The following is a 12226-nucleotide window of genomic DNA, read 5'->3' on the forward strand; positions in this document are numbered from 1 at the left end:
GGTTTCCTGGTACTGGCTTTCGCCGCGTGTGTCTCACACAGAGTGAGAGAGCAGCAGCGTGGTCACTCTGAGAAGACAGAAGGCTCTCAACTTAGAGGGCGCACATTCTGCTAAAAATGCTCGTGTTATTCGAGACCGCCGCTGGATATGCGATATTCAAGGTATGTATTTGTCTACTTGTTTCCATTCACAAAAAGAATAATGCATTTTGTGCTCATTATGAGTTAGCTTAGGTTAGCCACGTGGCTAGCTGCCCCGCGAGCACGTTGCTTCGCTATGTAACGGTGGCGAGTGTAATTTAATATTAATGTTTTTTATTTGTGTTTTTAGACCCGTGAACGGTTTAATTTAAAACGTTTCGAATGTAACGTGACATGTCTCTTTGCGAACGTTTGAGCTAACGCAACATGGCAGTGTGAAGGCCCTGTAACCACGTGTGCATGTTGAGGCCGAGTTAAACTTTCCCAAGTCCCGGGACTGTCTACTTCCCAAAGCACAACGGGCACATCCATCTTGCAACTTTAGTAAAACTCGTGCTATTATATGATCGATACCACCTTTTGAGAAGAATGTAACAATATAATAATATAAAGTCTAGTGTTGGTCATCCGTGTTTACCCAGGTCCTTTCTCACTGCTGCCCAGGTCCTTTATTTTTTATTTTTTGTACATTCATAACAACTAAGCTTCCGTTATATTTCAGGTCCTTGATGAATCCAAGCTGCAACAGGTCGACAGCCTGTATAAGGAGTTTGAAACTCCTGAAAAGGCGAACAAAATGTAAGTGGAGAAGGTGCAATGAAATCCCCCAGTTGTCATGTGATACTGTGTAGCTCATGTGAAACATGTTTTAACTGTTTTGTTTTACCCCGCTAGTGTAAAGCTGAAGCACTTTGAGAAGTTTCAGGACACCACAGAGGCCTTGGCAGGTAACTACATATGTCTTTGTGGTTTCTGTGTCTGATTTAAAGCATGAGATATTCCACTGAATTGTGTGACCATATAATTTAATGTCAGCAGTTAGTTTAGAGGACGCAAATTAAACATTTCAAACAGGATTAGATGTTAACTACAATTCCGCCATGGGCCTATTCGACGTGACTATTTTGTGGTTTATGTCAGTGTTTTTAATGCAATGTTCCCAACCTCTGTCACTTAGCTGCCACTGCCCTTACCGAGGGTAAAATTGGCAAGAGTTTGAAGAAAGTGCTAAAGAAGGTTGTGGCCAAGGAAGCGCATGAACAGCTGGCCATCAGCGACGCAAAACTCGGCGGGGTCATCAAAGTAAGTGACTTGGCGTCTATGCACGTCGGTAATGTTCAGTGGCTACGCGTTGCAAAAGTTATGGCTCCTAAACGGCTCTGGTTTTCAGGAAAAGCTGGACCTGAGTTGTGTCCACAACTCTGCCGTGGCCGAGCTGATGAGGTGCATCAGGAGTCAGATGGAGAGTCTCATTACCGGCCTTCCCCCAAAGGAGATCAGCGCCATGTCTCTCGGATTAGCTCACAGGTACGTGGCGCACAGACAGGCCAATGCATAAATGCAGGCTCTGCTTATGATTACACTTGCTGTCTGAAACCTCCCATGTGGATTTTCCAAGCAGCATTCGTCACTACCTCTGAGGCAGAAATCTCCCTAAGCACAGAAATACTAAAGTAGTTTGTTGTATTAAATAACACCTCTTTTCTGTGTTCTCCAGTTTATCCCGCTACAAGCTGAAGTTCAGTCCAGACAAAGTGGACACTATGATTGTGCAGGCCATCTGTAAGTTTTTCATGAACCAACAAAAGCACTATACAATATTCACTAATTTATCTTTTTCATTAACATCATTTTCTTTAAGCGTGAGTGATTGTCGATTTTGTGTTTGACTTCGATAATTTTTTGGTCATCGTCTCTTCAGGTCTTTTGGATGACCTGGATAAGGAGCTCAACAACTACATTATGCGCTGCAGAGAGTGGTACGGCTGGCACTTTCCCGAACTGGGAAAGGTAGTCACTGACAACTTGGTCTACTGCAAATCTGTCCGCAAAATAGGTACAAATAATAATTTTGCTTTTGCACATAACTATTTAAAGGGGTATGCCAGTGATTTTAGTATTGCATGAGGAGACTATCAAGAGGTGTATATAGATACTAGTTTATTAGTTCAGTGGTATAATAAACTAAACGTGTGTAAATTCAGTAGTTTGCCCCCACAATGGTTCCTAGCTGTAGCATAACAAACACTATTGACTGTATATTCCTGAGTAGCCAATCGTGTCTCTGTGCGTCTCCCAGGCGACCGCACGAACGTGGCTGGCTCCGACCTGTCAGACATCCTCCCAGAGGAAGTCGAGGCCGAGGTCAAACTGGCTGCAGAGATCTCCATGGGAACAGAAGTGTCAGAGCAGGACATTGGCAACATCAGGCACCTGTGTGATCAGGTTAGTCTTTGTTACCGTTGAACATCGGAGAGTCAAGTGACAGTTGTGATGATGATGACATGTCGTTTTTACCCTGAAACAAGTCATGTGGGTTTTCAGTCACTACCTCTTCTGAACAGTCACAGATTATGGCTCCTACACTCGGCTACAGGACTGCTTTGACCCATTAACCTGCTGGAAGCTGTAAAACGTCTTTTTTTTCCTCTAGGTCATTGACATCTCAGAGTACCGCACTCAGCTGTACGACTACCTGAAGAACCGAATGATGGCCATCGCCCCCAACCTGACCGTGATGGTGGGCGAGCTGGTCGGAGCCCGTCTCATCTCTCATGCGGGTGAGTCACAGAGGAGATGTCATAAAAACCTACCAAGCAGTGATTATGACGACATGATGTCGCTTTCCTGAAAAAAAACTGATGTTTTTAAGTCACTACCTCATCTGAGCTTGTGTCTTAAAGCCCAATGAGCAGGTACCGGGGAGAGCAACACATTAACTTCTCTTTCCTGTTGATTCAAGGTTCCCTTCTGAATCTGGCCAAGCATCCAGCCTCCACGGTACAGATCCTTGGAGCAGAGAAGGCTCTGTTCAGAGCCTTGAAGACTCGCAAAGACACACCCAAGTACGGTCTCATCTACCATGCCTCCCTCGTGGGCCAAACCAGTGCCAAGAATAAGGGCAAGGTAAGTCCAGAAGGAAATGGGACTGGATGGACTAAGTAATGATCGTCAGTCTGACTTAGACAATAAACATGACCGTTATTTTTTTATCTGTCCAGATCTCCAGAATGCTGGCAGCTAAAGCAGCTCTGGCTATTCGCTATGATGCCCTGGGAGAGGACACCAATGCCGAAATGGGAGTGGAGAACCGAGCCAAACTGGAGATCAGGCTGCGCCACCTGGAAGAGAAAGGAGTAAGTACAACTACGAGAGATTTTGACCCGAATTATTGCTCAAATGTCTGTGTACAAAGCCGGTCAGAGTAAAACATTTTGTCCTGAAAACAAAATGGTTACACTCCATATGATTCATTGCTTAAAAAAAAAAATACACATTTGAAGATTTCGTCACATTATGACTCCGATGAAAGAAAATTGTCGTCCAGGCCTACGTTCTGGTTAATTTGCTCAATGTTCATGTATCCGATATCTCCTCTGGGCTTTCTCTCATCTTCTGTCCATTTATTTTTCTTAGATCCGAAGAATCAGTGGAACAGGCAAAGCAATGGCAATGGCAGACAAATACCAGCACAAGAGGTAAATACTCCCTAACGGCCCTTTTCCAACGTTTATACATTATATTCCCACATATTGAATGGTGTTGAATACCCTCTCGTTTCCCCACAGTGAAGTGAGAGTTTACGATCCATCTGGCGATTCTACTATTCCCTCCACCTCAAAGAAGAGGAAGTTCGAGGAGGTAGAGGAGGCTGAAGAGCCCGAAACACCGATAGTCAAATCCAAAAAGGCCAAAAAGCAACCAGTAAAAGAAGGTGGGTAGAATGTAAACAAATAACACCTTATGGTGAAGTGCCCACAGTGTGATCAATATCTCTTTTCCCTTCATGTTTTGTAGAAAAAGAAGAAGAAGCAGCAGAGGAGACTCCCAAGAAAAAGAAGAAGAAAAAGAAGGACAAAGATGAGGAAGAGGAAGAAGTCGCAGTTACAGAGGTAGGTATCTGCAGACTATTCATACGAGATTTCCACTGTTTGTTTCTGAATATTCGTTGTGCTCACTTCTGTTCTCTCTCTCTCTCTCTAGTCAACAGAAAAGAAGAAAAAGAAGAAGAAAAAGATCACGGGGGGAGAAGATGATGAGTGAAATAGTGGAGAGTGTATATATTTTCTGTTTTAGTCATTTTAGTTTTGTGTCATACATTTATATCCACTAAGGTCACATCTGTATTGAGTGCCTGTTTCTGTACATCACACATTAAAGAACAAAATCAACCTAAGATCTCCTTTGATGACTAAGGTGTGGTTTAAAACCATTGGATTTCCAGTTATTCAATGAGTGAAAATGTAAATATATTTTTTCGCAATGTTCTATGGTTGTTTTTTTTTAAATTGTAAACTGATCTGCATCAGACGCATGTATTAAATTCAGCAAGATTCCCCCGATTGTAGCAAAGCCTTTTATTGTCTAAGACTGAATGCTGCCTGGTGAAAAACTCTTAGATGTATACGCTGCAGAAGTATCAATATACAAAAAAAAGGAAAATGAAAGCTACAGCTATAAATAATTAATTTGGAGGGCAAGGAGCCAGGACCAATGGCCCCTGTGAGACGTGAAGTCACAAAGACTCCGGGAGGAAGCAGTAAAGTGCAATGGAAAGATGTAAATTCATCCATAAGAGAGGAGGAGATGGGTGCTCTGTATCCTAAAACATCTCCCAGCAGCCTATGGCCTATAGCAGCATATCTAGGGGATGGACCAGGGCACACCTGAGACAGCCCTAACTATAAGCACTATTAAAGAGGAAAGTCTTAAGTCTACTCTTAAATGAGGTGACTGTGTCTGCGCCCACTGAAAGTGGAAGCTGGTTCCATAAAACAGGAGCTTGATAACTGAAGGCTCTGGCTCCCATCCTACTTTTGAAGACTCTAGGAACCACGAGTAGCCCCGCATTTAGTGAGCGCAGCTCTCTAGTGGAGTAATATGGTACTGTAAACTCTAGTCGGGCAATATGGTACTACAAGCTCCTTAAGATATGATGGTGCATCACCAATCAAGGCTTTGTAGGCGAGAATAATTTTAAATGTGATTCTTGATTTTACAGGGAGCCAGTGCAGAGCAGCTAATACAGGAGTAATGTGATCTCCTATCTCGCCAAACTAAGTGTGATTCTTCCAAATGGGTGGAACTCCATATGCTTTCAAGCTTTCGTGATGTTTACTTTAGGGTCTAAGCACCAGGGAGCAAACTTCCATTGCCTTGCCGTCTTCTTCAGAGGGGCTATCAAGTCTATTCAATTCAGTTTATTTTGTATAGCCCAATATCACAAATTACAAATTTGCCTCAGAGGGCTTTACAATCTGTACACATACGACATCCCTGTCCCAGGACCTCACATCGAATCAGGAAAAAACTCCCCAAAAATAACCTTTCACAGGGAAAAAAGGGAAGAAACCTTCAGGAGAGCAACAGAGGAGGATCCCTCTCCCCGGATGGACAGATGCAATAGAACGTCATTCTCAGTGAGCCTGTAGCACAATTGACAAGATGATCAATCTGAGACGGACTAAAGTTAGCACAGCAGTCCTCCGTCACATTGAGACGTGATATTGAATCAAATGCGGCAGGAATCACTTCTTTAAATTTAGCTACAGCACTGTCAGTTAGACATCTGGTGTAGAGACTTTTGACTAACGGTATACACTCGGGTTGCATAAACTCAAAAGTAATGAGGTAATGGTCTGACAGAGGGTTCTGTGGAAAGACTCCCAAATGCTCAATGTCAATGCCACATACAAGAACAAGGTGGTGTGGTCAGGTGAAACCACGATCCATGGAAACCTGTGAGGGAGCACAAAGACTTGTCGTGCCTCGCAGAATCCATTATGCCATGGATAATGGGACATGGATTCATACAGATGAAGAGAGAGAAGAGGAGAGAGGAGCTCAGTGTATCCTAAGATGTCCCACAGCAGCCTAGGCCTATAGCAGCATATCTATGGGCTGGACCAGGGCAAACCAGATTCAGCCCCAATTATATACGCTCTATCAAAGAGCAAACTCTTAAGTCTACTCTTAAATGAGGTGACAGAAACATCGAGTGCTTTAAGAACCATTCAATATCTCCAGGTGAGTAATAGTAACATGCTAAGCTCAGAAACAATGCAATGCAAATTAATATTTTAGGGATCCATACTCATTTCTTTGGTTTCCTGGAAATAATTGATGATTTGTTATCGATTTGCAGGTAAAATAGGATCAATTAAAAAAAATCCTAGAAACTTAATTTCTGTTAAGTTATATGCTTAATGTATTCAATTCAGTTTATTTTGTATAGCCCAATATCACAAATTAGCCTCAGAGGGCTTTACAATCTGTACACATACGACATCCCTGTCCCAGGACCTCACATCGGATCAGGAAAAACTCCCCAAAAATAACCTTTCACAAGGAAAAAAGAGAAGAAACCTTCAGGAGAGCAACAGAGGAGGATCCCTCTCCCCGGATGGACAGATGCAATAAATGTCATGTGTACAGAATGAACAGCATTACAAAGTTACATAAACACATTACATGAATATGACAATGTATGAATGGAACTCCAATCCATGAAACAGAAGGAGGTAGAGAGGAGGGGGGGCGAGGCGCATCAGCAGGGCCAACGTGAGACCGGCTCACCAGGCATCAGACACCGCCAGGTCCAATGGACCTTATGAGACGTGAAGTCACAACGACTCCGGGGAGGAAGCAGAGTTAATAAGGTGCAATGGAGACTTTGTAATACTTTAGGAACCACAAGTAGCCCCGCATTCAGCGAGCGCAGCTCTCTAGTGGGGTAATAGGGTACTATAAGCTCTCTAGTGGGGCAATATGGTACCATAAGCTCTCTAGAGGGGTAAAATGGATCAATCTTAATCTAGTCTAGAAGTAACAAATGTGTGAAGTAATGGTTCTGCAATGCTTTGAGGCAGGATGTGCCGGATTTCTTAAATGTTACTTAGGTGAAAAAAGGCAGTCCTTGAGATTTGCTTCACGTGGGAGTTAAAGGACAAGTCCTGATCAAAGATAACTCAGAGATTTTTTACGGTGGTGCTGGATGCCAGGGCAATGCCAGCTAGAGTAACTTAATCATTAGAGAATTGATTTCCCGAGATGTTCTTGGCCTATTAGAATTCAGTTTTCTCTAGGTTGAGTTCCAGGTCATCCAGGTTTTTATGTCTTTACGATATGTTTAAAGTTTAGTGAACTGGTTGGATAGATATAATTAGGGTATCATCTGAATAAAAAATAAAGTTGATGGAGTCTTTTCTGATAATATTGCATAATGGAAGCTTATATAAGGTTAATATGATTTGTGGAGGATTCATTGTTTACTAGTACACAAGTACTGTTCTTATTTTATATTTGTGCTACTTAATATAAACATGATAGGTGCATACATAAATATATAATAGCAAAACACTCACAGGGGACATTTTTCTGCATCACATTGAGTACATATTTTATACATAAATTATGGCATTAAGGCATTTTCATATCTGTGGTATCGTCATACATCCATGGGGGTTACTGAGGGGCAGGCATTACTTGAGGAGCGTAGATCCGAATCATCGATCGGCTGCATCCGCGCACGACTGAAGCGCCTGGGTTTCGTACCACATGGCAGGACTGCACGAGAGTCGACATTGTTATGAAGGAACAGATTAACTTCTTAGCCAAACCGTAGATATATATTGCTAGTGGTGTGTTGGAGAAATAGAGAAGTTAACCAAAATGTCACAGTTACAAGCGAGGTTTTTCACCGACAACCAAAGGTGAGCTCTCATTCCATTTTTGACGAAACGTAGGAATTGGAAAAGGGGACAGGAATGGCTAACAGGCTGGCTAACGAGCTGTGACTCCCAGTAGACAGTACGACGCGACTGTGAGACACGACCCTGCTTTTTACTAATGCACGTGGACTATACGTGTAGAGAGGCTAACGTTTCACTCTTACCCCCGTCGTTGCTGTTTTTAAGCTAGTTAGTTTAGCTAGCTCATGCTAACAATGTGCTCCAGTAACTTATGTGACAAACGAATCTATTAAGTACCCTCGTGTGTGTGTATTTGATGGGTGTGACCTCCGGTGGTAACCTAAGAACACGCCTCTCTTTATAGGTATGTTGTAGATGATGTCCCGTTTTCCATCCCTGCTGTCTCCGAAGTGCAGGACCTCAGCAATGTCATCAACAAGCTGCTGGAGGCGAGAAATGGTAACACAAAATGTTCTTGTATGTTTTATTTCTGGCACCAAGCTGAGATTCCATATAAAGCTTGGCTGTCTTTTATTCAGAAAATATGAACTGAATCAAGTTTTTATTGCTTCTGGGAAATCCATTTTATGATTTATTACAATTTAGATCTGTGCAATTTTAATATCAGTTTCACTTGTATAAGCCTGTGACTAGTTTTGATTATGCTTATGATTAGATGAGCCTAAATTATATCAAACTGTTCCCAAAATTCCCAGTACTTGTTTGTTTAATTCATGAAATAATTGCGTAAATTCTTAAATGTTTAATATCTATTGTGTTTTTGTGTTTTGTTATTCCGCAGCATCTCACAACAAAGTGGAGTTCGACTTCCTGGTCAGGGGTCAGTTCCTGCGAACGTCGCTGTCCACTCACATGGACACAGAAGGCATATCAACGGTATTACCGGCCTCGTTGCTTAGACCTGAGTAGATATGCCATGTTTTCATAGTCGTCTTTGAAGTAGGAATCGGCACAAGGAAGGAGAGCGTGGTGGGATTTAAGCCTAAACCAGCAAAAGTCCAAATGGTGATTGAATTGTGTGTGAACGCATCCCTTTTGATATTTATGCATTGGTGTGTCTGCCTGTGTTTTCAGGAAGACGTGGTGGAGATAGAGTATGTAGAGCGGATCACAGCACCAGAGCCCGAGGAGTGCATGATGCACGATGACTGGATTAGCTCTGTGGATGCAGATGCTGAATGGTAAAGATGGCAGAGGGGACGTTCCCCCATTTTTAAAATTACATTTTCTCATGTCCTTTTTCATCAGCATTACACTGGCAACACTACATTGGTTTCTCAAGCAAGACTATTCAGTTTTCTCAAATAGTCATGTCCATGGTGGATAAAATAGAAATCCCCAAAATAATTTCTTCACTGATATTTCTTTTACACATGATACATCTAAGTCCATGTCCCAAACAAGGCCAACAATGTGATGTTTGTTTTGCTTATTTGTATGTTTATCTTTTGTCATAGGATCCTAACGGGGTCCTATGACAAGACAGCCAGGATCTGGTCTTTGGAGGGCAAGGCGGTGATGACAGTGGCCGGACATGTGGATGTTGTGAAAGACGTAGCCTGGGTCAAAAGAGGTAAGGGGGATGTGGGAGACAGTGGCGGACATTTCACTCCGCTTGTGATAACGACAGCCTTTTAAAAAACTATCTTGTGTGGACGTTTCCGTGCAGACGGTCTGACCTCTCTGCTGCTGACGGCTTCTCTGGACCAGACCCTCCTACTGTGGGAGTGGAACTCCGAGAGGAACAAGGTGAAAGCCAGACACTGCTGCCGGGGACACACGGGGAGCGTCGACACTGTTGCAACAGACCCCACTGGCTCAAAGGTAAAACGGGATGGATAGCAGGAAGAACCAGTGAGTAGGAACAATATATGGGGTTTCACAGTCTATCAGTTAAAGCATTTGTGTGGCTCCCCATACAGTTCTGCAGCGGTTCCTGGGACAAAATGTTGAAGATCTGGTCGGCAGGTAGGTCGCCAGAGCGACTGATTGCATGTTAATTATTACTGAATGAAAAGCAACTCTCCCAACATGCTTTAACCTTTTGCCCCCGCCAGTGCCCACGGACGAGGCAGACGAGGTTGAAGAACCTGCCGACAGGCCGAGGAAGAAACAGAAGACTCAACAGCTCGGCCTTACCAGGGTGAGTGGAGCTATATCCCTCTTCAGTACGGCTAACCTGGTGATGTAGCCATTGATGCATTAGTTGACTAATTGAATGACATCAACAAAACAAGGCTCCCATTTTGTCTCGCAGACCCCCCTGATGACGTTATCGGGACACAACGAGGCGGTCTCCTCTGTCCTATGGTGCCACAGCGAGGAAGTTTGCAGTGCATCATGGGACCACACCATTCGCGTGTGGGACGTGGAGACGGGAGGAATGAAGACTACGCTGGTAAGAAAACTGACACTGGGTCAGAAACATAGGCCGTATGTAAGACGTTCTTTGTTTGTCATTTCCTGTGATTATAACGTTTTTATCCTTTCTACAGATGGGCAGCAAAGTGTTTAACTGTATTTCCTACTCTCCTCTGTGCCGACGACTGGCCTCCGGCAGCACTGACCGACACATCAGACTGTGGGACCCTCGCACCAAAGGTACTGCTGTATGTTCACTGCAATGGGCTCTCAAAAATACACAATTGTCGGTGTTTCAGCAGCGTCGTCCCTCTTTAAAAATGCCTGTTCTCCCCTCCAGATGGGTCGTTGGTGCTGCTGTCCCTGACCTCCCACACAGGCTGGGTCACTGCCGTGAAGTGGGCGCCGTCACATGAGCACCAGCTGGTCTCCGGTTCCCTTGACAACCTGGTCAAACTGTGGGACACCCGAAGGTCTGTGAAGCATGCGATTGATCTGTAGAATTTGTATTCCAATCAGTGTTCTGCAACTTATTTCCATTAGGACTTAAAGGGACAGTTTGTTTGACACACGCCCCCTGGTGTTCTGCCAGGTTAAAGTACTGTTTTTGCGATAATGGATAAAACAGCTTTAGTTCCCTTGATGGAAAGGGCTGTCTGACGGCAAGGAAAAGCGGTATAAATACTTGAACTATATAGGTTTGTTATATTCATCAAATCAACATGGTGTTAGTCCATCGTTCAATACTTTCTTATGAATTTATACATTTCTCTACACAGAACAGAAAAAAACATGTATCTCCAAATTTGGTCATTTAGGTAGTTTTTCTTTCCTAAGAAGTATTTTTTTTGTGGTTTGAGACAAATATCCCATTTCTCAAGCTGAATAAACTATTGGGGGAAAAAAAATCATCACAGAGGCGAAAACAAGGCTCTTTATCTTTAGTTCAATGAAAAGTTTTTTTTTTTGTTGAGGAATTGGGTTTTGCACCCACATTTGTTCAACTTTACTCTTTAAAACATTCTAGTTTGTCTTTATTTTTTCTGACAGTTTAGACCTGAATTGGAAAGTTGCTAATGAGAGCAAAAGCTGGAACATGAGCCATAATGTCTAGGTATGACAGGTCGTTTAGGACGTGTAGAGCAGGACATCCGGTCTGGAAGAAGCTTCCTGTCTTTGTCAGAATAAAATACAGTTTTAAAATGTATCTTCAGCCTACACCCACAGCATTTTAAAACTCAAGTATGTCTTTTGTTGCTATTGTACGTTGGTATATGTTTTTCCTGTCTGAGGGAGTAAAGTTAACACGTTGCTTTCATGTCTTGCAGCTGTAAGGCTCCTCTGTATGACCTGGCTGCCCACGAGGACAAAGTGTTTTGTGTGGACTGGACAGAAAGCGGGGTGAGACAGATTTCCACAAATCTAATCCCAGAATAAAGAATATTCTGCGGTTGAATACATGAAATCAATGTAACTTTCTCTCTGTATCTGTTCCCTTTTTTTTCAGCTGATGTTGAGTGGAGGTGCAGATAACAAGCTGTACACCTACAAATACTCGGTCTGTCCGACAGATGCTGGGGCGTAGACGGACAATAAAGAACGATGGACATTATCAGTGTTGTGACAGGCAGACAAAAGCGGCAGCGACTTGGGAGTTTTGTACAGTGCAAAACATTTCTTGCTTTGTTCTTTACCGTTCTGGTTATTTTTTAGCCTCTCAAATTTTACACATATTTTCTTATGGATTGTCTTTGTCTTCCTGTTACCCAAGAAAACTATAAATTAATGTTGTCTCTTCTATCCATGTGTCATTCATTAATGTTTGATGGTAGATTTGTGATAGTAAAAGGCCATTTTAGAATTGAAACGCAACAGTGATCAAATGAAAATGACCTAATTTTCCACATATACAAACTATATTAAAGTATTGTATTAATTTGTCATTGGTTGTTT

The 12226-nt window shown here is 42.8% G+C and overlaps 2 protein-coding genes and 2 non-coding genes across 4 annotated transcripts; all 4 read left to right on the top strand.

Moving 5' to 3' along the window:
* Window positions 1-17: 17 nt before the first annotated feature.
* nop58 (NOP58 ribonucleoprotein homolog (yeast)) lies at window positions 18-4548 on the top strand. Its single transcript, XM_034553171.1, has 15 exons — window positions 18-161; window positions 703-779; window positions 876-928; window positions 1159-1283; window positions 1372-1508; window positions 1699-1763; window positions 1903-2037; window positions 2281-2426; window positions 2635-2761; window positions 2944-3107; window positions 3203-3337; window positions 3618-3679; window positions 3770-3915; window positions 3999-4093; window positions 4185-4548. Exons 1-15 carry the CDS (start codon window positions 117-119, stop codon window positions 4242-4244), a joined length of 1572 nt encoding a protein of 523 aa, XP_034409062.1. The 5' UTR covers window positions 18-116; the 3' UTR covers window positions 4245-4548.
* Window positions 2464-2548, top strand: LOC117746760. Its single transcript, XR_004611352.1, has one exon. It is a non-coding gene; the product is annotated as a small nucleolar RNA SNORD11B (small nucleolar RNA).
* LOC117746767 lies at window positions 2793-2876 on the top strand. The gene has a single exon (XR_004611357.1). It is a non-coding gene; the product is annotated as a small nucleolar RNA SNORD11B (small nucleolar RNA).
* Window positions 4549-7721: 3173 nt separating the features above from the next.
* Window positions 7722-12073, top strand: wdr12 (WD repeat domain 12). The gene is made up of 13 exons (XM_034553183.1): window positions 7722-7912; window positions 8256-8350; window positions 8694-8788; window positions 8987-9093; window positions 9370-9485; window positions 9582-9736; window positions 9835-9880; window positions 9970-10055; window positions 10170-10310; window positions 10408-10513; window positions 10614-10746; window positions 11602-11674; window positions 11781-12073. Exons 1-13 carry the CDS (start codon window positions 7872-7874, stop codon window positions 11856-11858), a joined length of 1272 nt encoding a protein of 423 aa, XP_034409074.1. The 5' UTR covers window positions 7722-7871; the 3' UTR covers window positions 11859-12073.
* The last annotated feature ends 153 nt before the right edge of the window (window positions 12074-12226 follow it).

This window comes from Cyclopterus lumpus, chromosome 2, assembly GCF_009769545.1.
Source record: "Cyclopterus lumpus isolate fCycLum1 chromosome 2, fCycLum1.pri, whole genome shotgun sequence".
NCBI lineage: Eukaryota > Metazoa > Chordata > Actinopteri > Perciformes > Cyclopteridae > Cyclopterus > Cyclopterus lumpus.

Coding starts and splice junctions, on each gene's coding strand:
- nop58 (XM_034553171.1), top strand. CDS start 117: ATGCTCGTGTTATTCGAGACCGCCGCTGGATATGCGATATTCAAG. Junction 162..702: donor CTGGATATGCGATATTCAAG/GTATGTATTTGT, acceptor GTTATATTTCAG/GTCCTTGATGAATCCAAGCT. Junction 2,762..2,943: donor CCGTCTCATCTCTCATGCGG/GTGAGTCACAGA, acceptor TGTTGATTCAAG/GTTCCCTTCTGAATCTGGCC.
- wdr12 (XM_034553183.1), top strand. CDS start 7,872: ATGTCACAGTTACAAGCGAGGTTTTTCACCGACAACCAAAG. Junction 9,094..9,369: donor GTGGATGCAGATGCTGAATG/GTAAAGATGGCA, acceptor CTTTTGTCATAG/GATCCTAACGGGGTCCTATG. Junction 9,881..9,969: donor GTTGAAGATCTGGTCGGCAG/GTAGGTCGCCAG, acceptor TGCCCCCGCCAG/TGCCCACGGACGAGGCAGAC.